General features: G+C 42.1%; 1 protein-coding gene across 2 annotated transcripts in view; it reads right to left on the reverse strand.

The window, feature by feature from the left end:
* The window catches only part of Lepr (leptin receptor), an 87,856-nt gene that overhangs the window by 36,941 nt on the left and 24,942 nt on the right, over nucleotides 1-25,973 (reverse strand). For both annotated transcript variants that reach the window (XM_057784008.1, XM_057784007.1), the window contains exons 3-7: nucleotides 25,467-25,796; nucleotides 22,591-22,714; nucleotides 10,699-10,904; nucleotides 3,693-3,835; nucleotides 2,093-2,237 (exon numbers count right to left, since the gene is read on the reverse strand). In XM_057784008.1, coding sequence (XP_057639991.1) covers nucleotides 2,093-2,237; nucleotides 3,693-3,835; nucleotides 10,699-10,904; nucleotides 22,591-22,714; nucleotides 25,467-25,796 — 948 coding nt within the window. The remainder of the gene's footprint in view (nucleotides 1-2,092; nucleotides 2,238-3,692; nucleotides 3,836-10,698; nucleotides 10,905-22,590; nucleotides 22,715-25,466; nucleotides 25,797-25,973) is intronic.

Genomic DNA, 25,973 nt, shown 5'->3' on the forward strand with positions numbered 1-25,973 from the left:
TTTGATTCTCTGAGTTATGGTGAATATAGAGATCAAACCAAAGAATGCAAAATAGTCAAAGTGGGGGGAAAAGGGAAAATTTAAAAACAAAACAAGACACACACACACACGTGCGCGTGCACACACACACACCACACACAGTTTTAGGGTCTGGCCAATGTATGGGGGAAAATATAGTATCCACTACTGTAGAGGGGCCACCCTCTAAAGACACTGGCATTGCTCGGGTGCTGTTTGGTGGTACTACAAGAGGTCCTGGGGTTAGGGGGACAACTGGTGTTTCTAATCCCCAGACCCTTGCTGGATCACCTGGTTCTGTCCAAGTGGCTGGAGTCCAGTCCAGCAGCCAATGACGGCACAAGTGAGAGACACCATAGCAGCCACTGCTGTTGCTGCTCCTGCCAGCATTGCTGGATCCCCAGTATCCTCCAGCACAGGGTGATGGGTACTCCATCCCCACCTCCAGGAACTGCAGCTCCTCTACTTGGCTTGAGACAACTCTTAGGCCCTGCTCAAGGAACACTGATATACAGGCCTCTCTTCATGAATGAATGCCCTCCACCAGAAATTAGAGGTCCACCTTCCCCAGGAATGCATGCACCAAGACTCTAGGATGTTGCAAATGAAAATTATTCTCTTTCCCCTGTATTACACCTCATGAAACTGTGTAGCATGTGAGCTTTGTCCCCTCTCCCTATTAGTTATAGCTAATAAAAATATGCAGAGCAATTAAAAAATACTCTGAGAGTACAAAGATTTTACTCTGAAAACTCCTAAAACAGCCTGCTGAGATGTCCCAGTAGGTGAAGAGCTTGCTGCACAAGCCTGAGACCCTGATTTCGAATCCCTGGCACCACAGAAAAAGCCAAGCCCAGTAACCGAGGCCTGTGATCTCGGCACAGGGAAGCAGAGACAGTAGGATCTGAGGGGCTTGTCCAAGCAGATAGCCCAGCTGAATCAGCAAGCTCCAGGTTCTCAAATATTTTTGAGACTCAGCAAGCTTCAGGTCAAATATTTGACCTTGTCTCAAATAATAAGGTGAAGTTAGAAGATAACCAACGACAACTTCTGGCCTCTTAAACAGAACGCCTCTACAGACACCCCCCCCCCCACCCACTCTCTCATGAGTACACACGCATCGAAAAATAAACATTTTAAGTGTTTATCTCTTTGTTAAGATTTATTATGTATATAATATTCTGCCTATATGTAGGCCTGCATGCCAGAAGAGGGCACCAGATCTCATTCTAGATGGTTGTAAGCCACCATGTGGTTGCTGAGAATTGAACTCAGATCCTCTGGAAGAGCAACCAGTGCTCTTAACCACTGAGCCATCTCCCCAGCCCTTAGTGTTTATCTCAAAGGAATACGTGTGGATTCTAGACAAAAATGAAAGAGTTAATGACATAAGTGGCATACACTCTAGATTCTTAAAGTGGAAATTTCATGCTAATTTTGTATCTTTTTTAAGTGTTTCATTATGTAGCCAAGGCTGCTCTCAAACTTGTAATCCTCCTCTCTCATGTTTCAGAATCCTGGAATTCACTGGCATGATTAAATTGTTCACTTTTTCATATTAAAAAAAATAATTCCGAAGAGGGTATTTTTGAAAGCAAATAGGCACTCAGATGCAATTTTCAGTAACAAATCAGCCTGCTCAAGATTGAGGAAAGTGGGGGCTGGAGAGATGGCTCAGAGGTTAAGAGCATTGACTGCTCTTCCGGAGGTTCTGAGTTCAATTCCCAGCAACCACATGGTGGCTCACAACCATCTGTAATGAGATCTGGTGCCCTCTTCTGGCCTGTAGGCATGGAGGCTGAACACTGTGTACATAATAAATAAATAAATCTTAAAAAAAAAGATTGAGGAAAGTGTAGTGTGTCATAGACACACAGGTCTCTAACGCCAATACTCAAGATCAGCCAAGGTTATATACTTAGACCTCGTCTGCAGAAAGAATTTTAAATAAAATGTTAATATTATCCCTCCCTTCTTGTTGAGGGAAATAAAAACTGAGATGTTCATGATATACCAATGGCAAGGAAGGCAAGGTCTGGGAGAATATTTCCAGAGAAGTTTGTGCAAGCCCTACCTTGTATGGAAAAGATTCGAGGCAAACTCCAGTCACTCCAGATTCCTGAGTCGTCCAGCCTCTTGCTCCGCACCTGAACTTGGTAAGAAGATCCCGGAAGCACACAGTGCACCAGAAGGGACGGAGTCGAAACAACTTCAGTAACCTGTGACATGTTGAAACAACAGTGCATCAAGTTGGCGAGGAGCATTTGCCAAAGCTGAAAAGAAGCAAGCCTCGGCAAATCTCAAAGAAGCAGAGCATCACAGACGTCTGGCCACAGTATTAAAATAGGAATCATTGACCAAATGAAAAAATTTGATAAACAGGAATTTTAAAGAGCCTGTAGATAAGCAATTGTGTCAATTAACAAGTATTAGCTGAATACTAATGCCAATGTAGGCTTTAGGGTTTTTGAGAAAGGGTGTCAAAGTTCCTGGGAATCTGGTAGTCACATTTCTGTCCATTGCATATCTGGTAGGGAACAATGAGCAGAGATGCAGAGAGGGCTGTCAGGGTCCTAGAGAGGGAAGTTGCCCAAGAAGAAGAGCGTGAGTGATAGTGACGTCCTGACCCTGAACTTCAGGACAGGGGTCAATACAGTTTATAAACCAGAGGGCAAGATATCTGAGGCCAAATCTTGTGGAAAACAAACTCTAGCTAGGATCTCCCTGTGTGGCACATTCAGTTTTCCAATAAGGTGCTTCAGCTGAACTTCCTGCTTTCTTCAAAACTGTGAGAAGAAGACAGGGGTCAAAGGGTAAATAAAAATCATGAAAAGCATGAAGTGTGCCTAGAGCACGGTCCTGTGGTTTCAGACTCACTAATGAGGAAGCATCTCGGGGCAGCCCTCACTCTGTGTCTATTCACCGACACCAAGGGTTCCCTAACCGCTCTCTAAAAATAAGGCCTCAGAAAGTAACACAGTCCCAAGAAGATGGATTTCTACCGGAATCATGCGGCAGGAAGGCTCACTGTGTGCTGTGAAAGCTTTCTCCTGAGGCCACAGGTCATGCGTGACCTCCTCCTCCCCGCCCACTCCGGGCTGGGACACCATCCCCTCCACAGTTGTATCACTCACAGCCTCAGCCACACCTGCCTTCTGCACTGCTCTTCCTGGTACCCAGTCTCCCGGATCCCTACAGAGCCATCTCCTCCAAATCCTTGCTCAAATATCACCCTCCCAATGACGCGTGCCCCAACCGCCCCTTAGTATGGCAATCTTTCCTCCTCCCCTTTGGCCCCAAGGCATCTTGGGTATCTTGCTGCATCTAGAATAGCTCCTGGCGACAAACAGGCACTCAAAACACACATCAGCATAAGCAAGAGCGGGTGCTGATTGACATCACAGACGCAAACGATGTGTGTAAACGCACTGAGCAATGAAAATGGGAGGATGCAATGTACATCCGCACTCTACCTATGAAAATGGTTATAATTAAGTTAAAATTTTATAACTGGACTTTCTGTAGTATGTATAATTATCTCAATATGTGATATTCATTATAATTCAGTCCTTACGAGAAACAGGCATATTTAGCAGGCAAGGGTAATTTCTACAATACTTAAGAATCTTTAATCGCTTCTCCAAGTTTCACTTTCTTTACCAAAATATACTTACCTCTCTTGTAACTGTAGAATTCTCTGAATATTTCACTTGATATTGAAGTGGAAACGGGGCCTCTGTTGGGCTGTCCCAAGAAATCTTTAAATTACCATCATCTGTGATTTCCATATGCAAACCTATCGGTGGATCAGGCTTCACTGAAGGGGAAACAGGAAAAAAAAAAAAAAAAGACTTTTAACCCAGGCAGTTTTCACAGCAACCATATCCGAGCAAGATGTGGTTGAAATGAATTGCCAGCATAGCTTGCCTTTCAGATACTTAAAAAAATTAAATCATTTGAGGGCTAATTACAGAGTTAAAGCAGAGATGCATGGTGGGCCCTTCCTCTGTACCATACTTAGCACAGCAAACCACTGTCTTGGTCTCTTTCCCCTGTGTGGGAAAGACTATAAACCAGTAAGGCGAGTTGTTTTGATAAATGTGATTTCCCTTCTGTAAAATGTCTGCCTAAGTTCACTTGGCCTGGTAAGTTTCAAACTTACTTGGAGTCTCTGCCTAGATGCAGTCACTGCACCTGCTTTCACTGGCCCTGAGGACAACAGCAGAATGCAGAACACTGCTCAGAAAATGCACAGACCTGGGTAAAAGCCAGCATATCTGTCCATGTAAAATACCAATCCAAACACGCCCACTCAGCTCAGAACAGACACTCCCATGTAATAAATGGACCACTGTAAGGCCCTGACTGTCTCTCGACATAGGAGTGGGGTCTTTTAACTTAACGGGGACTTTAACGAGGTAAATGATTTCTGAGTTTAAAAGTACACGTGCTTATTAACATCTGTATGTGTATGTGCATACAGAAGTATTTGATCATGTCTATCGTTATGAAAACTTTTCAAATATGGGAAGAAACAATTTACATATCTTACAGGTAAAGACTGCGTTAATAAATTATGGTTCATAGCATAAAGGAAATTCAAGCAGTCATTAAAAATCACATTGTAGTAGAATATTGAAAATGTTTAACTTCTGAAGCTCAAGAGGTTTATCACAAGTCATACTTTGATTATTTTATGAAATTTATTTTATGTGTGTGTGCGCTTGTGTGTGTGCACGCACATGCATGCACACACATTCAAGTACCCTAGGAAACCGGAAGGTGACCTTGGACCCCCCCCCCACACCAGGAGCTAGAGTCACAGGGAGTTGTGGGATGCTGTGTGGGCACTGGGAACCGAACTTGAGACCTCTGCAGGAGTAAGAGCTTTCAAATGCTGAGTCAGTCTCCAATTTATATCCCTGAGTTGTTAAAAATAGTCAATAGCATATTTATGGCAGATTAGAAGTGTGTATAAATGGTAATCTGTACATGTATTTGTCCTTTGAACACCTCTATATTTACAAGGTTTGTACAATTAATAGGAAATTCTAAGCCTGTAGAAATTACTATTACAGGGTAAACCCAAGGGAAAACATATAGATATCCTCCCAGCTATGGGAAATAGTCATGACTGATGGGCAAAAAATTGGAATCTTGGGGGTGGGGTGGGATGGGGATGAGGGGGGATGGGGAGAGAAAAGTGTGAAGGAGAGGATGAGGGGAACTGGGGGAATCGGGGTGAATGGGGATAAAGAAAGGTTGGATAGGGGAGCAGGGAAACTCATACCTTAGGTAAGGGAGCCACCTAAGGGGTGACAAGAGACTTGAACTCGGAATGGCTACCAGATGCCCAGGGCAATGTCCCCAGTTAGTTCATTGGGGCACCTGAGGATAGGGAACCTGAAATGAACCTATCCTATAATCTTACTGATGAATATCTTGCATATCGCCATAGAACCTTCATCTAGCGATGGATGGAGATAGAGCCAGAGACCCACACTGGAGCACCGGACTGAGCTCCCAAGGTTATAATGAGGAGCAGAAGGAGAGAGAACATGAACAAGGAAGTCAGGACCATGAGGGGTGCACCCAACCACTGAGACAGTGGGGCCGATCTATTGGGAGCTCACCAAGGTCAGCTGGACTGCTACTGAAAAAAACATGGGATAAAACCGGACTCTCGGAATGTGGCGGACAATGAGAGCTGACGAGAGGCCAAGGAGAATGGCACAGGAACTTTCATCTGGCGATGGATCGAGAGAGAGACAGAGACCCAATTTGGATCAACCGTCTGAGCTCTTAAGGTCCAAATGAAGAGCAGAAGGAGGGAGAACATGAGCAAGGAAATCAGGACCACGAGGCGTGCACCCACCCACAGTGACAGTGGAACTGATCTATTGGGAGCTCTCCAAGGCCAGCTGGTCTGGGACTGAATAAGCATGGGTTGAAACTGGACTCTCTGAACATGGCGGACAATGAAGGCTGATGAGAAGCCAAGGACAATGGCACTAGGTTTCGATCCTAATACATGAACTGGCTTTGTGGGAGCTTAGCCTGTTTTGATGCTCACCTTCCTGGGCCTGGATGGAAGTGGGAGGACCTTGGTCTTCCTGTAGGGCAGGGAATTTGGACTGCTCTTCAGTAGCGAGAGGGAGGGGGAATGGACTGGGGGGAGGAGAAGAGGAGTGGGGATAGGGGAGGGGAGAGGGGGGAGGGGGCAATGTGTGGGAGGAGGGGAGGGAAATGGGAAACGGGGAGCAGTTGGAAATTTTAATTAAAAAAGAATAAAAAAAATATATATAAAAAAAAAAAAAAGAAATTACTATTACAATAACAAATTTACTGGTTTGAACTGTATTCCAACCAAAATTGACTTAGTTCTCATGCATCCCATCTGCTCAGGAATTTAGAGAAAGTTTTTTGTTTGGGATTTTTTTTTTGTCTTTTCATTTATTCAAACCTACTGACACTTATTTTTTGTGACTTATTACAAGTTTAGATTATTGTAAGCAGGGTGACTAAACACTAAACACCACATAAATTTTACTGGGTTCCCAGGACCAAAAACAACACAAAAATTAAAAAAAAAAAAAGAGTAGTGCAATTATACACAATTGCAAGCGAGTTCACATTTCCTATCTTCTACCATTATACGCTCATTTTAAAATAAATTAAAAACATTTTCCCCTGGCTCTCCTATATCCAGCCCAGTAATTACTACCACGTCATCTACTCTGCCAGAGAAATGTCTTCAAAAGCACTTGGGAGACCTTCCTTCCACCCAGCCCCACCCACCTAACCAGCCTACACTGGCCAGCTCCATCTCTCCATCTCAAAGTCTGTCCTTATGAAGACCACTACTGTATGGCAATTCTGACGTCACTTTACAATTAAGTTTGTTCTGCCTCTCAGAACAGCATTCCACACAGCTACACACACTCTTGTTGAAATTTTTTTTTTGTTTTGTACATGGTTTCTCAAACAATACAGTGTTTTCATTCTTACTAATACCTGTTAATTTCTTACATTCTGAATTCTGTTGGGTGATCTCATGGAATCCATAGATTCAACTCCCAGATATATATTTCTCCTAAACCCTGGAGTCATACATCAAACTGTCTATTCAATACCGCACAGGATTCTAATAGTCATTTCAAACACAACATGATCTTGAATTCTGCACACATACCAGTCTCAATATTCCTCTCTGAAGAACTGGTGTTTCCATTGATGGAGATTGTCAGAGGCAAACTGAGGGTAAACTTCAGTTTCTTTCTGTCCTTTAGATTGTGTGGTTTAAGAAGATATGAGACCTAAAATATCTCGGAGTAACTCTAACCATACAAGTGGAAGACTTGTACGACAAGAACTTTAAATCTTTGAAGAAAGAAACTGAAGAAGACACCAGAAAATGGAAAGATCTCCCATGCTCTTGGGTAGGTAGACTTAACATAGTAAAAACAGCAATCTTACCAAAAGAAACAAAAAATATCAAATAAAAAAAGAAAGCATATTTAACAAGTGGTATAAGCATAACTGGATATCAACATGTTTTTTTTTTTATTATGTATACAATATTCTTTCTGCGTATATGCCTGAAGGCCAGAAGAGGGCACCAGACCTCATTACGGATGGTTGTGAGCCACCATGTGGTTGCTGGGAATTGAACTCAGGACCTTTGGAAGAGCAGGCAATGCTCTTAACCGCTGAGCCATCTCTCCAGCCCCTGGATATCAACATGTTGAAGAATGAAAATAGACCCTTATCCATCACCATGCACAAAACTCAAGTCCAAATGAATCAAAGCCAGCCACACTGAACTTTATAGAAGAGAAAGTGAGATGTACACTTGAACACATTGGCACAGGAAACCACTTCCTAAATATAACCCCAGTAGCACAGACACTGAGAGAAACAGTTAATAAATGGGACCTCCTGAAACTGAAAAGCTTTTGTAAAGCAAAGAACACAATCAACAAGACTAAACAACAGCCTACAGAAAGGGAAAAGGTCTTCACTAACCCCACATCAGACAGAAGTCTGATCTTCAAAATATGCAACGAACTCAAGAAATTGGTCACCTAAAGAAGAAATAATCCAATTGAAAAAATGGAGTACAGACCTAAACAGAGAACTCTCAACAGAGAAATCTAAAATGGCTGAAAAACACTTAAGAAAATGCTCAACATTTTTAGTTATCAGAGAAATACAAATCAAAATAACTCTGAGATACAATCTTATACCTGTAAGAATAACCAAGATCAAAAACACTGATGACAACTTATGTTGGAGAGGTTGTGGGGTAACGGGAACACTCCTGCATTGCTGATGGGAGTGCAAGTTGGTACAGCCCCTTTGGAAATCAGTGTGGCTATTTCTCAGAAAATTAGGAAACAACCTTCCTCAAGACCCAACAATACCACTTTTGGGTATATACCCAAAGGATATGTATATACTACATGAACATGTGCTCAACTATGTTAATAGCAGCATTGTTTGTCATAGTCAGAACCTAGAAACAACCTAAATGCCTCTCAACCAAAAAATGGATAAGAAAAATGTGGTACACTCACACAATGGTGTACTACACAGCAGAAAAAATAGCATCTTGAATCTTGCAGGCAAATGGATGGAGTTAGAAAACGTCATTTTGAGTGAGGTAACCCAGACCCAGAAAGACAATTATCATATGTACTCACTCATAGTGGTTTTTCAACATAAAGCGAAGAAAACCAGCCTACAAATCACAATTCCAGAGAACCTAGACAACAATGAGGACCCTAAGAGAGACATACATGGATCTAATCTACATGGGAAGTAGAAAAAGACAAGATCTCCTGAGTAAATTGGGAGCATGGGAACCATGGAAGAGGATTGAAGGAGAGTGGAGGGGTAGGAAAGAGAGCAGAGAAAAATGTCAAGCTCAATAAAAATCAATAAAAAAAATAATAAAAAAGAATATATGAGACCTCAAAGCCCACCTCTACAATGTCACATTTCCTCCAACAAGGCCACACCTCCTTATACTACCATTCCCTTTGGGGCCATTTTCTTTCAAACTACCACAACCATCATAACAGAAATAATAATCACTGTATCCACATTCTCACATAATACATTTTAGTTCTTCCACAGCATTTACAAATTTTGGAAATTTTATGTTCAAATACAAGAAATTGATTTTTCCTTAAAATTATGTCTGCCTTAGGATAGAATTAAGAGTTTCCAAATACATATAAACCCAATGCTGACACTTTTCCTGAACTACTCTACCTAGGAAACAAATTAACTGCAATGCTGATCTAGGTGCTTTTTAAAATTACTAGATAGAACTAGCTTTGCAAAGATAAAAACACAATGCTAAATAAGTATGTTAACATTTTGTTCCCCATGACATAATTTCACAATTGCATTGCTTGGGTGCTATTATCACTATGTTGTACAAAGTCATGCCTACATCTCTAGAGAACAAATTACTTGAAAGTCCTAATGTTAAAATAAAATGTTTAACAAGGGTTCAAAAGAAACATCTTGAGGCATACAAAAAGAAGCAACATTTGGAACTGTATGGAAAATTGTAACAGATACATGGAAAAGTTTTTCCAGTGACAGCAAGACCCATGAATCAAAAGCCAATGTGGAGCGTTGATTAGAGGGTGGGGAAGGGGCTGGGCTGGTAAAGCGCCTATCACATGGATTTGGATCCCTGGCACCCACATAAAGCCCAGGCATGGTGGTGTTTCCTACAGTCCTAGTGCTGAGGGGCCAAATATAGGTGCATTCCTGGAGCTCCCTACCCAGCTGGTCTTGCCAAAGTGGGAGGGAGCTCCAGACTCAGTGAGAGACCCTGTCACAAAAAATAAAATAAGGAAGACCAATAGAGGAAGAATCCCCACATTGACCTTTAACCTCCACATGGACCTGCCCACCACACACATGCACACATATGAAGAGTTGTATGTTGGCATTTCAGGAAATAGAAATAAAAATCAGTAAAGCTGCTGAGTAACATACAATTGAACACAATGTACATCAGCGTGCATATAAAACTAAGTAAGTACCTTAATACTTGTGTGCTTTTCATATCTATTAGCTAAATATTTAAGTTTATTGAAGGGGCTTGAGGATCTCTGCAATAAGAAAATGGGGCTCTCCACCATGTGAGACCGTCTTGTACTCCGGCTCTGGAGTGGATGGCCTGACTGCTAACTGATCAATGGTTGCCTCTGCTCACTACCCAGGCCTGCTGTGGGGGTAGAAACCCTGCCCTTCTTCCCGTGGCATCTCCAGCCCCTATAATAATCTTTGCACACATGACTCCTAAGACAGATTTCTTGGAGGAATAAATTCAGGTAAAAATGCTTCTAATAATTTTCAGAAACAGTTATCCGAGATGTAAACAGAGTCAAATAATACATATCCGTCCACTAAATCCAAGACGTACAGAGGCCACGGCTGCTTCAAAGGATCACTTCGGTGCTAAGGTTAGAGACATCTACGACTGTGAACACAGGGAGAAGCTGCCTGTGAATCCCCAGTACTACATTTCCCATGATTTCCGGTATTGTTCGAAGTGATGGAAGCCAGTGACAATCTTTAACCCATAAGCAGCCTTTCAACCCCTTCGCGTGACTGATTTTTTTGTAAGAGCCATTGTCGTTCTGAAGCACAACTTACCAACAAGTGAGGGCTGCACTGACATCAGAGGGGACTGAAAAGTGACACTGGCAGATGTCATTTCCAAATACATCAGAAGAGAGTGGTTGAGTTTGGCTCTTGGCACTGGCACATCGCAGTCACAGCCCCGAACACTGCAGTTGCACTGCAGGGCCTGGAAACTGTCTCTCGAGGGGGCCCGGGACAAATCATCTGTGACTTCAGGCCTGCATTTAAATACAAGAGCGAAATGTGAGCATGGGGGTGGGGATACTAGACTAAAGTATGTGACATTATCAACCTAACTTGGGGGAGCTGGGAGTGTTCAACTGAAATGTCACATGACGTACAAAGTGGTATTCGGTCACTTAGATGCTAAGACATGTCCTAATTCAAAAGCCACTAAAAATAATTAGTCAATAAAGAAGATTAAATGGAATCATAAAACATAACTTAAAAGACGGACTAGAGAGATGACTCAGCAGTTAAGAGAACTGGCTGCTCTTTCAGGGGACCTGGGTTCAATCCCCAGCACTCACATGGCAGCTCACAACTCTCTGTAACTCCAGTTCCAAGGGATCCAACACCCTCACACAGACAACATGTGGGCAACACATCAATGTACACAAAATAATATATATGTGTGTATATATATATATACATATATATATATATTAGGTTTTATATATATGTATACACACACATAAGTATGTATAACCTACAAGAATGGAGGAAAGTAGCCAGGCAGTGGTAGCACACACCTCTAACCCCAGCACACACCTCTAACCCCAGCACTTGGAGGCTGACAGATCTGAGTCTGAGGTCAGCCTGGTCTACAGAGCAAGTTCAGGCAAATCAGAGCTACATGGAGAAACCCTGTCTTTGAGACCCTGTCTTTGAGAAAGAAAATGGAAAAAAGAAAAGGACAAGAAATAATGAGATGAGAAAATAAACAGAGGCTTGGGAATAGAGTTAGTGTCATTAAATGCAAATAGGCTTCACTTAGAAGGCAGTCATTAGCAAAGTGGGAAGAAAAAAAAAGACCCAATTACAAACCTCTCATAAGAAATCAATTTTAACATTAAAATGCAAATTTACTAACAGAGGGCATTAGAAAAGGATGTGCTATTCCAAGACAAATCAAAATAGAGCTGAATGTCTACATTGACGTCAAGAAAGTTGAATTCAGGGCAATAATTATTTACAATGGTAAAGAGGATCATTCATAACAAAAAAAATTGTGAAGAGGGGTCACTAAAAGTACATAATAAGTATTTATCTAATAACAGGCAAAAATAGGCTTAGTAATAGTTACTGGTGGAAAATTTAACCATTCTCTATAATGAATGTAGCAAGTAGACAAAATGATTCGGGATTAAGAGCTGAACAACGCTGTCAACCAACTTGACCCATGTAGTGGGACTGGTCCTCCACACGCTAACCATAGTAAGTTCACCTTGCAACAAGCCAACATTTAACAGTACCAAATTGTTCAAAACAAGCCATCCCTCACATAGAAGGACAATGTTCACAAGAGCTGCAGAATTTCTCATAGGGCAACGAGAAAGTAGACTCAAATATGTAACGTGTTGCTTATTTAGCTCTTATTTGCTTTCAAGTAAAGTTTATTCATACATCTAAGAATTAAGCACAGTGTGAAGAAGAGGAGAAGGGCGGGGACTGAGGAGATGGCTCAGTGGGTAAAGTGTTCGCTGCACAATCGCAGGGACCATAATTGAAACTCAAAGAACCCACTTAAAAGCTGGATGTGATTGTGAGCAGTACTCTGAGTGCAAAATGGAAGCAGAAGCAGGAGACTTCCAGAAGCACTCAGACTAGCTAGCCTGGTTTGTCAGCAACGAACAGGACACCCTGCCTCAAAACGAGGTGGGATGTGAGGACTGCTGCACTCTGACCCCCTACACACACACACACACACACACACACACAAGCATGTGTGCGCACACAGGTTGCTACAATCTGTTTAATTCTTAGATATATGAACAAACTTGAAAATGAATAATGATGCAAAAACATCTGTCAGATTGATTTTAAATCTGGCTTATTTACAAACCTTACCTTGTGCAAAATTTTCTAAATAGAGACATAAGTATTTAAAACTCAAGATTTGTTGCTAACAGCCAGACATGGTTCATAGAAGGTGCATTCGATACTCTGATAAATGGTACAATTATTTTTTTCTTCCCAGGAAATTTCTCTATAAAATTACCAGCACTCTCTAAGCCAGGTCTATGCTAAACTGGTATGAAATACCACCAAAGTGTGGCACCTGAGGTCTTAATTTAGGAAAGATGATAACCAACCCCAGTTTAGAGCTTTTGAAGAGTAACTTCACCCACATTAGCTTTGCAAATTGACTATTTGAAGTTTCATACCATGAACTGAAAAAATAATGGCACCACAAGCAGGGTGGTAGTGGTGTACACTACCCAAGTCCCTGCACTTGGGAGGCAGAGGCAAGCGGATCTCTGTGAGTTTGAGGCCAGCCTGGTCTACAAGAGCTAGTTCCAGGACAGGAACCAAAAGCTACGGAGAAACCCTGTCTCGGAAATCCAAAAAAAAAAAAAAGATATATGATATGTACATATATATGCATATATATTCCATTAATTATCTAGATTACAGCCCTTGGCAATCAATTTTCTCTTCTCCAAGTTTTTCTTATCCGGCATCATGAGGTGGCTGATATTCAGCTCAGGAGTCCACACTGACCATGTCCTGGGTTCAAGCACTTTACCCATGGATATGAGTCCCCTCACATCCTATGCATCCCTCTCTCTGTCACCTGAATTCAGCGATATCGCCAAGTTCTCCAGCCCCATGCTGCATTCTGGAAACTTCTCCCACCATAGACAACTCGGGCAATTTAGAGCCTGCTTTGATTCCTTCCACTATATAAGTGGCCACTCCCGTGCAATAAAGTAGACAATGTTCCCTGAAGTCATCTCCTGAGTGGTTCATCTCTGCGCCCTCTACCAACCCACTGGTGTTGCCTTCTCAACTGGGGACACCCCGGGAATGACAACAATGTCCCATAACTCAGAACGAAAACGTGCATATGCCCAAGTCTGGTAGACAGTTGGCTATATCATTTGAAAGAAGGAGCTAGTCAAAAAACCCTCAGTAAATACTTGCCGTTCGTCAACATCTCCAAGTTGGAAAACAAACAAACACCTGTCATCAACCTGATGGCCTGAGTTTGATTTCTGGGACCCATGAAAAAGAGAACTGACCCCTGCAAGTTCTCTGGCCATGGCTGTGCCGTGACACATGCACCCACACATACCCACACATGTATATACACATACACACAAATAAATTAATGTAAAGATAGGTTTGAACTACCCCAAGCCCCTCGTTTGAGATCAGCTAGCTTCTCACCAGCTCATGCTTGCTTTTCTAAATATTTCCTCGTCTTGGGAAGCAGTTTGCTTGCTGGCCCTCTGCATCTGCATTACCAATGGGAGCAAAGCCATGACCAAAGGGCCCACCCTCCCTGGCCAACGACCCATAGAACATGGTGAAGGTTCTCATGATTTCCTTTTTTAAGAGAAAAGATAACAAAGAAAAAAGCCATTAAACAAAAGGAACCAGTGTTTCCAGGGAAACTGAGGTTTCCCTCTAGGTTCTGAGCCTGTTAATAAAAAAAAAAAAACAAACAAAAAAAAAAAACCCAAGGGAGACTCAGAAGGAAGCTCAAGGATAATTTTGGTGGAATTTGAGAGAAAAGCACCAGGGCAGGAAAGCTGAACACCTCAGCAGCTACCTGGAGGGGTGAGATAAAAAAGAGGAAGAGAGGGAGGCAAGCATTTGGAGGTCGACGAGCAGCTGCGTGGTGGAAGATGGAGAAAAATGGGAAAACCCAGAATGCCAGGGAGAGCATGCTTAGGGTTTGGCCAGCATCCAAATTAGAATATTAACCTTCATCAGGCGATGAAAGAAGACAGAGACAGAGACCAACATTGGAGCACTGGACTGAAGTCTCACGATCCAAAGGAGGAACAGAAGGAGAGTGAGCACGAGCAAGGAACTCAGGACTGCGAGGGGTGCACCCACACACTGAGGCAATGGGGATGTTCTATCGGGAACTTACCAAGGCCAGCTGGCCGGGGACTGAAAAAGCATGGGACAAAACCGGTCTCGCTGAACATAATGGACAATGAGGACTACTGAGAACTGAAGAACAATGGCAATGGGTTCTTGATCCTATTGCACGTAATGGCTTTGTGAGAGCCCAGGTAGTTGGGATGCTCACCTTAATAGACCTGGATGGAGGTGGGTGGTCCTTGGACCTCCCACAGGGCAGAGAAACCTGCTTGCTCTTTGGGCTGAGGAGGAAGGAAGACTTGATTGGGGGAGGGGGAGGGAATGGGAGGTGGTGGCGGGGAAGAGGCAGAAATCTTTAATAATTAAATAAATTAATTAATAAAAAAAAGAAAGAAAGAAAATAAGAAGTTATGATTTTCTGAGTAACTAAGAAAAGTGAACAGGCAGTGGTTCCATAAACCACTGAGCGGTGAAGGGGCTTCCGGGTAAGACAGACTATCTCACTAGGAGGCTAATTAGTCTGCCCCTTACCTCACAAGTCTGTTGGGGAAACAGGATTCTGACAATGTCTGAGTGAGTGAAGAGTAGGTTACTGGCCCAGTGATTGACAGGACAACTATAGTAACTCTTTGAAGAAGGTCATTTAGAAGGTCATGTCACCCCCCAGGCCAAGAGGTAGAATTTTGATTCTGTTCTTCTGACAAAATAAGTTTTGTCTTAGTGGGCCTCCATAGAGCCTAGATATTTTCACTTTTCAATAAAGCAATTTAAATGCTAAGGACGGTCTTGCCTTCCTTACGTTGCCAGAAGAATAGGAGGTAGGGCCCAAAGTCCATTAAGAGAAAGATCCATCCCCGTTGTCCTACCAGCTAACAAAAATCTGCCTAACAACTGACATGGGAATTATGTAATATCTAGTCTCTCCAGAAATAAGTTAGAGTCAAGAAACAGCATCTGAGGAAAAACAGAAGTGAGAGGGCTTATCTGCTTTTAGAATAAATCTGAAAACTGTGGTAGGGTCAGTGAGGTAGCAAAAGCCTAGTGACTCTGGGTAGCTTTCCTTGAAAAATCTTGTCTGCTTCTCCCGGGTGAAGCAACATCCAAAGGCTCCCCACCAGTCCTTTGGGTAATCTGGGGTCAGGTACTTCCCGGTAGAAAGAGAGATAATGAAGACTGACTTGTGTCAATATTGGACACAAACACAGAGAGGTCTGACTATGTCCAGTGAAGCAACCTACCAGGGAAAAACTTAGGAAAAGACACGGGTATCTTTCATAAAGGAGACAAAGAAGGGAGGTCCCAAAGAATGAGACCAGGTACCTCAAGAGAGAGAAGCCAAGACTCATGGGGCATCATTCCTGAAGCTACAGAGGGACAGGACTAGCGTGGCTGAGGGGAAAGTTGGTCAAGGTGTGGAATTCTTCGCATTGAGTTTCTAGGAAAAGCAGGTGTGCAAGTGTTGACAAAGTCTGGAGAATGCCTGTGACAACAGGCACAGTAGGCGGGGTCAGGAAGAACGGTGAAGCCGTTCAAGGCTCTGAAGCTCGTGTGTGTGCATTTTGAAATCACCAAATGTTGATTGAAAACCGGGGAATGGAAAAAGTGAAGCCGCCTTTAGTAGCCAGGAAGGTCCAAAGTCACTCCCCAGCGTGACTTGGCAGGCAGCTCTTTTTGACCTGACCTGGGCACTGCTCCCGTGTTCACTGGCTTCCTAGCTCAACCACACTCAAGCCTTCAGTCTTCCAGCTCTGTCGTCTGTGCCACGGGCATTCGCGAATGCTCTCCACTCCCTCTTAGTTCATGTGTGTCTCTTTTTATTACATGACCACACTTTCAAACTGGGATACAGCATTTTATATTTTTACAACACCTTGTCAGCTCCACAGTGAAAGGTATTCTGTAGGGCTTTCCTACCAGACGGAAACATCCTGCAGAGAAGTTCCTTAAGCCAGAAGGTAGACAACTCAAATAGCTTCAGGAAGTCCCTGAAACTGACCAGATTTACTAGGTCCCATCCTCCCTCCCCGAGTAAACAGTAAGAAAGAGAAATCAACCAGACTGATGACTAAAAGGGGTTTAGATCAACTGAGTCACTGAAAACCTGTTGAGCTGCCTGCAGGTATGCAGTGTTTTCCAAGTCCCTGACTTTGCGGCACTGTCACACATAGTGGGGTGGGCTTTGGTGGTGCATCTGTTTTTGTCATTTCTTTTCCTGTAAGTAACTCCCCACCCATATTCCTGTATATAACCCCAATAAAACTCATTGGTTCACCAAGGTGGACTTTGATGATATCCTTACTTTGGTCTGTCATGGGCTCCCTATCTGGAGTGAATAGCAGTGTGTATAGTTTCGCCAGGAAAACTCTCCTCACATAACCAAGGGAAATCCTGTTGTGAACACTATTTCCCCACACTCACAACGTGAGGCTCACAGTAGGGACCTTACAAAGGAAAGGAAGAACTTCCTCCCTGGTCAAAAATAAATGTCTAAAGCAGTCCCAGCATATCACATTTGTTAGAGTATCTCTCCTTCAGGTTCTCAGACAAACATTAATAACTGAGCTCAAACAATGCTGTCCATTTGAGGATATATTTATAGGTTTTTAAATCCTTTTTAAACATCAAATTTTATCTCCTGGAAAAACACACTTTTTTCACACATGGAAGTCTTTGAACAATTTCGCTTGTGAATTTTGATGGAACAAAATGGTGATTTCCTTAAAATAAAAAGATACATTTAACTACTGTCTTAAAGCAAGTACCAGCATTTCTGATTAAGGAACTTGGCCATAAAATAATGCTGCATAAAGCACTGTGCATAAGAGCATTGCCAAAGCATTCAGAGATGTTGCAGTAGTCTTCAGAACAGAATTGGTTCTAGAAGCCAAAGATCCAGGAATGACACTCAACCAAAACCAACAGCCTGGAATCAGTATCTAGATACAATACAACATATATTCTCCCTGACTTCCAACCCCCCAGCATTTAAGCAGAAACTACCTTTCTGGGCATAAGCATCTCAGAAGTAGACATCCCTACTGGTGAAAGAAGCAAAGAGCTTCCCATCCATAAATGCAACCTCCATTTTATGACCCAACACCAAAATTAATTTCCTAGCCATGGGCAAAAATAACTCACAGAGTTTCAGTTCTGAGTAGACTATTTTCCAATGCCCCACCCCACCATACACACACATACAAAGAAGGATGGCCCTGGACACAGCATACATAAAATATAACACAAGCTGAAGGTCTGGAAATCCTGGCAGATTATGCCCACAAACAGCAAATGCCAATGGAGGCTGAGCAAGCAAGGTTAAGATTCAATGCCCTAACAACTAGAAAGAGGCCAGGGATTTATCCACCTGTCTTTTGGAAGTACTTTCCACTGACAGCCATGATCACTCTCCACATAACTCTAGTCTGCCTTTCTATTGCTGTGTAAAAACACCTTGAGGGAGAAAGGGTTTATTTGGCTTCTAGGTTCCTGTCCACCATGGGGGAAAGACACCTTGGGAGCGCAACGTAGGAACTTGAAGCAGAAACCACAGAGAAAAGCTCCTCATTGGCTTGATCTCTACACAACCCAGGCCCACCTGCCGAGGATAGCACTGTCCACGGAGGACCAGCAATCAAGAAAATGCTCTACAGACATGTATACAGGCCAATCTGATAGAGGCAGTTCCTCAGTTGAGAGCCCCTCTTCCAAGTATGTCCAGATTTGTGTCAAGTTGACAAAAACTGAACCAGCACACCCAGTGTTTTTGAAATCTGCTAGATTTGGCTAGCTGGTTCTCCCTCTAGCCTGCCCCAAACGGAGAATTAACTAGACTCTAACTATGGTTTTCACATGTATCTGGTGAGGCAGTTTGTTTTAGGGACAAGGACTCAGTCAAATCTGTTATTCCAGTGTTCTTTCATGGCAATTATTAGTTACCAATAAAGGCAGAGATGGAGGTAAAGACATAGTATTTCTAAAAGTGTATCTTATGCATGTACTAAAGATAAAGGGATATGCTCAATTTAGCCATGCAGGAGCAGGCATCACCCGTGCCACACTGACTCTCATTCCATTATTTTCAGACACGTTAAATAGAGCACAGAAGGGAATCATGTGTCACTGGGTGCACTTCTGTAGAGGGACAACTGCAATCAACAGCTTTCTCCCTTTGTAACGTGTACAGAGTCCAAGGTCGTGGTGAACTGATTGCCTACCGCGGAAAGGAAGATAATAACTCTACATATTTGATACTTCCTTAAAGTTGTTCCGATGGTTTTCATTTTTACATCTTTTTTTGAGATTTTCTTTTCTTCTTAATTAACTGTTTAGGTAACAATACTAAGGACTGGGATTCACTGCAGGTTCTTCATACCTATGTCTCCTCACACTTTGTTCTCGGTAATTTCCTTCTCTACTGCTCCTATGTGCTCCTCACCCCCAGAGCTGGTTCTCTCCCTGCCTGGGTTAGTTCTCCACCTTTGCTTCCCAAGTGTGTGTATTTCATCATTGTTTTATGCCTCCATTAAGATAGCTTCCTCTCTTCTCATGATCCCTTTTCTAGACTCATGAGCTACAAACACATGTATAAATAATATAAATACAGAGAGAGAGAGAGAGAGAGAGAGAGAGAGAGAGAGAAAGAGAGAGAGAGCGAGCACTACAGCTCTGTCTCATATGGTCTTTATGTTAAAGTACTTTCTTTTTATTCTTGATGTCTTCAGGGTTTTCATCCATAAAGAGATGCTGAACTTTGTCAAGGGCCTTTCCTGCATCAATTGAGATGATCATGTAATATATATCTCCTTAAGTATGTGTATATGATGGATTATACTTCACTATCTTAGTTGGGGTTTCTATTGCCGTGAAGAGACACCATGACCATGGCAACTCTTATAAAGAAAACATTTAATTGAGGGTGGCTCCCTTACAGTTTCAGAGGTTCAGTCCTTTATGTCCATGAAGGGGAGCATGGCAGCGTGCAGGCAGACATGGTGCTGGATCTGATAGTGCTACATCTTATAGGCAAGAGGAGGTCAACTGACTGTCACACTGAGTGAAGCTTGAGAAAAGAGACCTCAAAGCCCACCCCATAGTGACACACTTTCTCCATTAAGGCCACACTTCCTAACAGTGTCATTCCTTTGGGGGCCATTTTCTTTCAAACCACCACATTAATGATTTGTGCATGTTGAACTAACAGAAATGAAGGCCCATTGCCTGTGGCTCACAGATGAATTGGCAAGGGTTGTGAATGTATAAGACAGTATAAAGGCTTCCTGCTATCAGATGTATAGGAAGAGCTAATCAAATACTTACAAGTCAGTAGATTAAGTGTGTGTTCTTACTCAAAGAAATCAACTAAACCTTACCTAAATTATAGCTGCAGATTTCTTTCTTTTTTTTTTTTTTTTTTTTTTTTTTTTGGATTTTTCGAGACAGGGTTTCTCTGTAGCTTTTGGTTCCTGTCCTGGAACTAGCTCTTGTAGACCAGGCTGGCCTTGAACTCACAGAGATCCGCCTGCCTCTGCCTCCCGAGTGCTGGGATTAAAGGCGTGCGCCACCACCGCCCGGCCAGCTGCAGATTTCTTAAGCCTAGAACTTTTTATTCAATCATTAAAAAATAATTCTCCTTTTGTCATACAAGCAGAATGATACATGTCAAAGGAATGGCCAGACCAATCATTTTAGCCCCTGACTGAGACCACAGAAGGGCTGAATGTACCTAATAGCTCATATGGTCATGACGGCAAACACAACTTTAATTCCACTCAACAAAGTACACATTTTTGGTAAAGCCAGTAAGTAAATATGGCATGGACTAGAGGCCTCACAAACATTCATTCTTCCTTTTATCACCAGTACTTGCTGCTGGACTTTGGGTTCTTAGCTCTGGAACTTCTGCTGTGTTTTAAGAGCAGGTGTTCCTTTACCACCTGCCTTCTGAACCAAAGATGGGACAGCTGTGTTTAGTCATAGGCAGATGCTTTCAAAACACCTGGACCAGATAATGAGTATTTGTCTCTCTGCTACTAAAAAGGACTGTTTGCAAATTTCAGTAGCTGGAGCCACATAAATGCAACTGAAGGCAAAAATGGAAAATTAGTAATTTAAAAAAACTATAATAGAACTTGTGTCATTGGTTTTAGAACTTTTGTCACTGAATAATAATTTTGAGTTTTTAATACTTAGTCAATGATTAGTCTCTTGACACTTCCATACAGGTGTGTAAAACATTCTGATTGCTCTCACTCTACCCTTTCTTAACTCCCTTCTGCCAACCCCTATCCCTCCCCACAAATCCTTTTCCTATAATCAACTCTTTTTATTTTGCGTTGTGACCCATTGAGTTTAACCAGGGCCATCATGGGATTTGAACTGTTGATTTGGATCTGGCAGGATCACCAGTGGCTACATAAGTAAAGACAATGACTCTTCCTCTCCCAGAATCTATCTGCAGCTCTTAGTTCAGCATAGAGGATGTGGTAGTTTAAATAAGAATGGCCATATCTCTGAATACTTGGCTCCCAGTTGGTGGAACTGTTTGGGAAGGATTAGGAGGCGTGGCTTAGTAGGAGGAAGTATGCTACTAGGGGTTGGCTTTGAGGTGTCAAAAGACTTGCACCATTCCCCCTGTGCTCTCTATTGCCTACTTTGCATTTTGAGATGTTAGCTCTCAGCTGTTCATGCTGTCATCCCTTCACTCTCCCATCATGGACTCTAAGCCTCTGAAACCGTAAGCCCAATTAAACTCTATTTTTTTTTTATAAATTGCTTTGGCCAGGATATTTTATCACAGAAATAAAAAAAAATGACTAATACATCTAGTAGAGTCCCAAGAGGCTCTCCCACATCCATGAATGATTATGGACAGAGCTAGTCTTGAGCACGCCCAGTGCAGGCAACCACAGGTGCTGTGAGTTCCTGATTGCAGTGTCTGTGCCCTGCCCAGAAGATGACTTTTCACCACTCTTCTATCTTTCAGCTCTTACTGTATAGATATTTTTAAGGATGGAAGCAAAAGGTTTGTTTTATCTTAGGCACCTTGCACCCTTACAGAATCTCTAAAATAGAGAGCTTACAAAAACATCTAGCATTCTTATGATGGTTTAATCAATCCATATAAAATGGAAACTAGAGCCTTCACTTTCTTCCTTGTCCCCTTTCATTACTGAAGCATTGTCAACTCTTTCAATTTGGGTATTCTCCTGGACCCATCTTTAATCCAGCTACCCACCACAGAAGGAGTTTCCTTCAGGGTGGCAGCCTATAAACCCCAAGTCCTCCTGCCATGGCGCATCTGAGTTCTACTGGCTTTGTGAATTTACAAGATCATTAGAAAGTAGGCATCTCTTCATCTTTCTCATTACATCAGGCCCTCAATAAAACCTCAGTCCTTCTGACAGGCCTCCAACTGCTGCCCATCCATTTAAAATCTTCCGAAAGACAATATCAAGTTGTTTTAAGCCATTCATGTTGGCAATGTTTTCAATGCATTTTGTACACAGTGAACAACCTCTCTCAGTCAGCAAGTGGATAGGGATGTGTTGGAAAGAACATTAGGGTAATTCCTATAATAAACGTATTGGCCAGTTCACACAGAGAACAATGTTCACATTTCTTTTAGACTGTATGTCCATCCACATCAGCAGCGTCTCCACGCCTAAATAAACAGGAAGAGAAAGGAGAAACCTAATGGGGGAGATGGATGTAAAAGCATACAAACAACTTTTTATAATGCGCACAGCTGCAAAGAAAGTACAGGGGTGGGAGGGGTTCATAACCTACATCTGTGCTTTAAACAAATCAGGTCAGATGACTAGCCAGATTAATCTCATCGGTACTCACAGATCATATAAAAGATGGACCTTAGAGTCATAATTCTTGAGGGGGTTCTTAAGCAACGGCTCCATGTGACAACTGAATAAGGTCAAGTCCCCTTTCATCCAGCACTCGATGTCCCAGTTTACACCTGCATTAAAAATAAACTGCATTAAGCCGGGCGGTGATGGCGCACGCCATTAATCCCAGAACTCGTGAGGCAGAGGCAGGCGGATCTCTGTGAGTTCAAGGCCAGCCTGGTCTATAAGAGCTAGTTCCAGGACAGGCTCCAAAGCTACAGAGAAACCCTGTCTTGAAAAACCATCAATAAATACATACATACATACATAAAAATAAACTGCATTAAAACTGAAAAACACTCTCAACAACCCAGTCAAAGAGAAGCACTGAACTGAATTTAGCAGTGTTCTGATACTATTTCCACTGCCCATTTTGAGAGGGGGGAAAACAGGCTGTTTGGAGTGTGTTTGCATAAGCCATTCAGGGCCTTCAACCCCTCTGCTCAGTACCTCGGTGTTCCCCTCCCCACCTTGCTCCAACCTGTTTTAAATCAGAGAATTAAATTCAATTACCATTTCTCAACTTGTTTTTAATCTCAAGCTACTTAAGCAGGATAAGACTCATTTTTATTTATCTTAGGTCAATAGATCAAGACAGCGACCTGTAACCACTTGTAACTCCAGAGCCCCAGGACCCGAGGTCATCTTCTGGCCTCCACAGGCAACCAAACACATGTGCCATCACACACACACACACACACACACACACATACGCACACGCACACAAGCATGTGCGTGTGTGTAAATAAAAGTTAAAATAAATCTTTTAAAAAATATATGACTAACAAGGCAAAACTGACAACACTAACAGTTAACCAAATAAGAAGTATTTCTAGCTTTTGGGGACCCTGTATGAAGGAGAAACCTATATGAAAGAAGAACAAATTAAAATCCTTTAAGCCACTCCTTACCTTCCTCATTTTAGTCACAAAAACTTTAGTTCACTTAAAAGTTAACTAGTTATTACCCACTTATAAAGTTGAAATACATAGTATGGTAATGATTTCCCCTCAGAAATAAAGAATGTAGTGGCATTTTTATCATTCAAGACTCATTATTTTTTATTTATTTATTTATTTATTTATTTATTTATTTATTTATTAAAGATTTCTGCCTTCTCCCTGCCACCGCCTCCCATTTCCCTCCCCCTCCCCCATCAAGTTCCCCTCCCTCATCATCCCTAAGAGTAATCCGGGTTCCCTGCCCTGTGGGAAGACCAAGGACCACCCACCTCCATCCAGGTCTAGTAAGGTGAGCTCAAGACTCATTATTAAGAACGTGTTCATTCTTAGTATATTTAATAATCAATGGGATAGCTAAGCTATTCCCTTAGTAATCAAAAAGCTTCATTAACATTTGTGAACTCAATTGGAATTATTCCTAAGTTGTTTTAAAATCTAGTTTTATAAAAAAAATTAAGTTTTATCATTATTCTTTTTGCAATGATTTATTTTGTTCTCTCTCTCTCTCTCTCTCTCTCTGTGTGTGTGTGTGTGTGTGTGTGTGTGTGTGTGTGCCCGCATGATTTTAAGTGCACCAAAGGCATGCATGTCCACAGAGGCCAGAAGAGAGCATCAGATCACCTGGCACTGGAGTTAGAGTGGCTGTGAGTCTCCTGACGTAAGTGCTAAGAACCAAAACAGGTCCTCTGCAAACGCAGCAAGTGCTCTTAAGCACTGAGCCCCTGAACCCAGGTCCTCTGGGAGAACAGAGGCTCTTAACCACTGAGCCATCTCTCTAATCCTTTCTTATTCTAAACTGATTTCAACTTAGTATGCTTTTCCCTGTGTAAAGTGTTAAACCAGGCAGATGGGGGACATCTGACAATATCTGAAGATTTCTTTTGTTTGGTTTGATGTCTCACTTTGTAGCCCAGGCTGGTCTGGAACTCACAGTCCTCCTGTCTTTGCCATTCATGTGCCACAATGACAGGCTGGAGATAGATATTACAATTACAGATAAAGATATTTCCTTCAGTACTGTGTAGAGACCAGGGCTGGTCAGACTAAAGAATTATCTGGACTGAAGGGTCATTAATATCAACTGGGAAATCCAACTAACACCACACAAGAGTCCTTACTTAGGTATGCCTATTCTTCCCTGTTTGGGGTCTTTTCATATAATTGAGCCAGTTGAGTCTTCTCTGTCCCTTCAGAAGACTTAAAAATAGTTTTGCTGTTTTAATTTTTATATACAAAGTTAACTAAGCTTGCTGCTTTCAGTATACATTATTCTTAAGGCAACAATTAAACTCACTCAGCATAACATATGGTTTCGGGGAGATTCCTTGCCTGCACAATTCATTATAATTTTAAACATTTTGAAATTTCACTACTTCAACAGAGGTGTTAGTAATTTGATATTTTATCTATTTTAAGTGTGCTTTTTTTTGCTTCCAAGAAAATTTAGACTCCAAAGAGCATATTTACAAGTAAAATAGTTCCCTTAATGATAGTTTTGCAAGCTATAAAAATGAGCAGAGCAGCCTTTAATCCCAGCACTTGGGAGGCAGAGGCAGGCGGATCTCTGTGAGTTCGAGACCAGCCTGGTCTACAGAGCTAGTTCCAGGACAGGCTCCAAAACCACAGAGAAACCCTGTCTCGAAAAACCAAAAAAAAAAAAAAAAAAAAAAAAAAAAAAAAAAATGAGCAGAGCATATATATTTGTCACACAATGAATCCTAATTTTAAAATGATATAAAGTTATAACGCATGTTAATCACATAATATGATAGCTAATTCATACAAGCTATGGATAATTAAAACATTTTGATGGATACAGGCATAACACAACAGTGTAGACTTGGGACATGAAAGTACTTACCTAGCTGGCGAAAGACTAAAGCCTTTACTGTTGAAGCCAGCATCTTCCCTTCGGTTTTACTTGCTAGCACAGAGCAATTTGTACCTAGCTCAGTCCCAAAGCAACAGTGGAAAACGGTTTGGGATGACTCAGACACGTAGACACCACTTGCATTAAAGCTAGCTTCGACATCTGCTTCATAACCCCCACTCAAAGCCGAAGCACTCTTTGGGATTCCGGCAGGTGAGAGAAAGGCGTCCCCTGTTGTGTTTGGTGGTGCACAAAACAACTTAAATCTCCAGGGAGCAGCTGGATATGACAGGTGAAGTGCAGCTATCCCATAAAGAAATTCTGTTCGGACAGGAAAAAGACACAGGACACAAGTGATCATTTTGACAAAGATGTAACTAGAAAATGCTAGAGACTTAATGGTGCAGTCCTCAGAAATACTTAACCTTCAAGTGAATAAGTCTGAGCTTCCACCTTCCAGTGCATCAGACTTGAGAACTTGATAGATTTACTGAACTA

Source organism: Chionomys nivalis, chromosome 11, assembly GCF_950005125.1.
Source record: "Chionomys nivalis chromosome 11, mChiNiv1.1, whole genome shotgun sequence".
NCBI classification, from domain to species: domain Eukaryota; kingdom Metazoa; phylum Chordata; class Mammalia; order Rodentia; family Cricetidae; genus Chionomys; species Chionomys nivalis.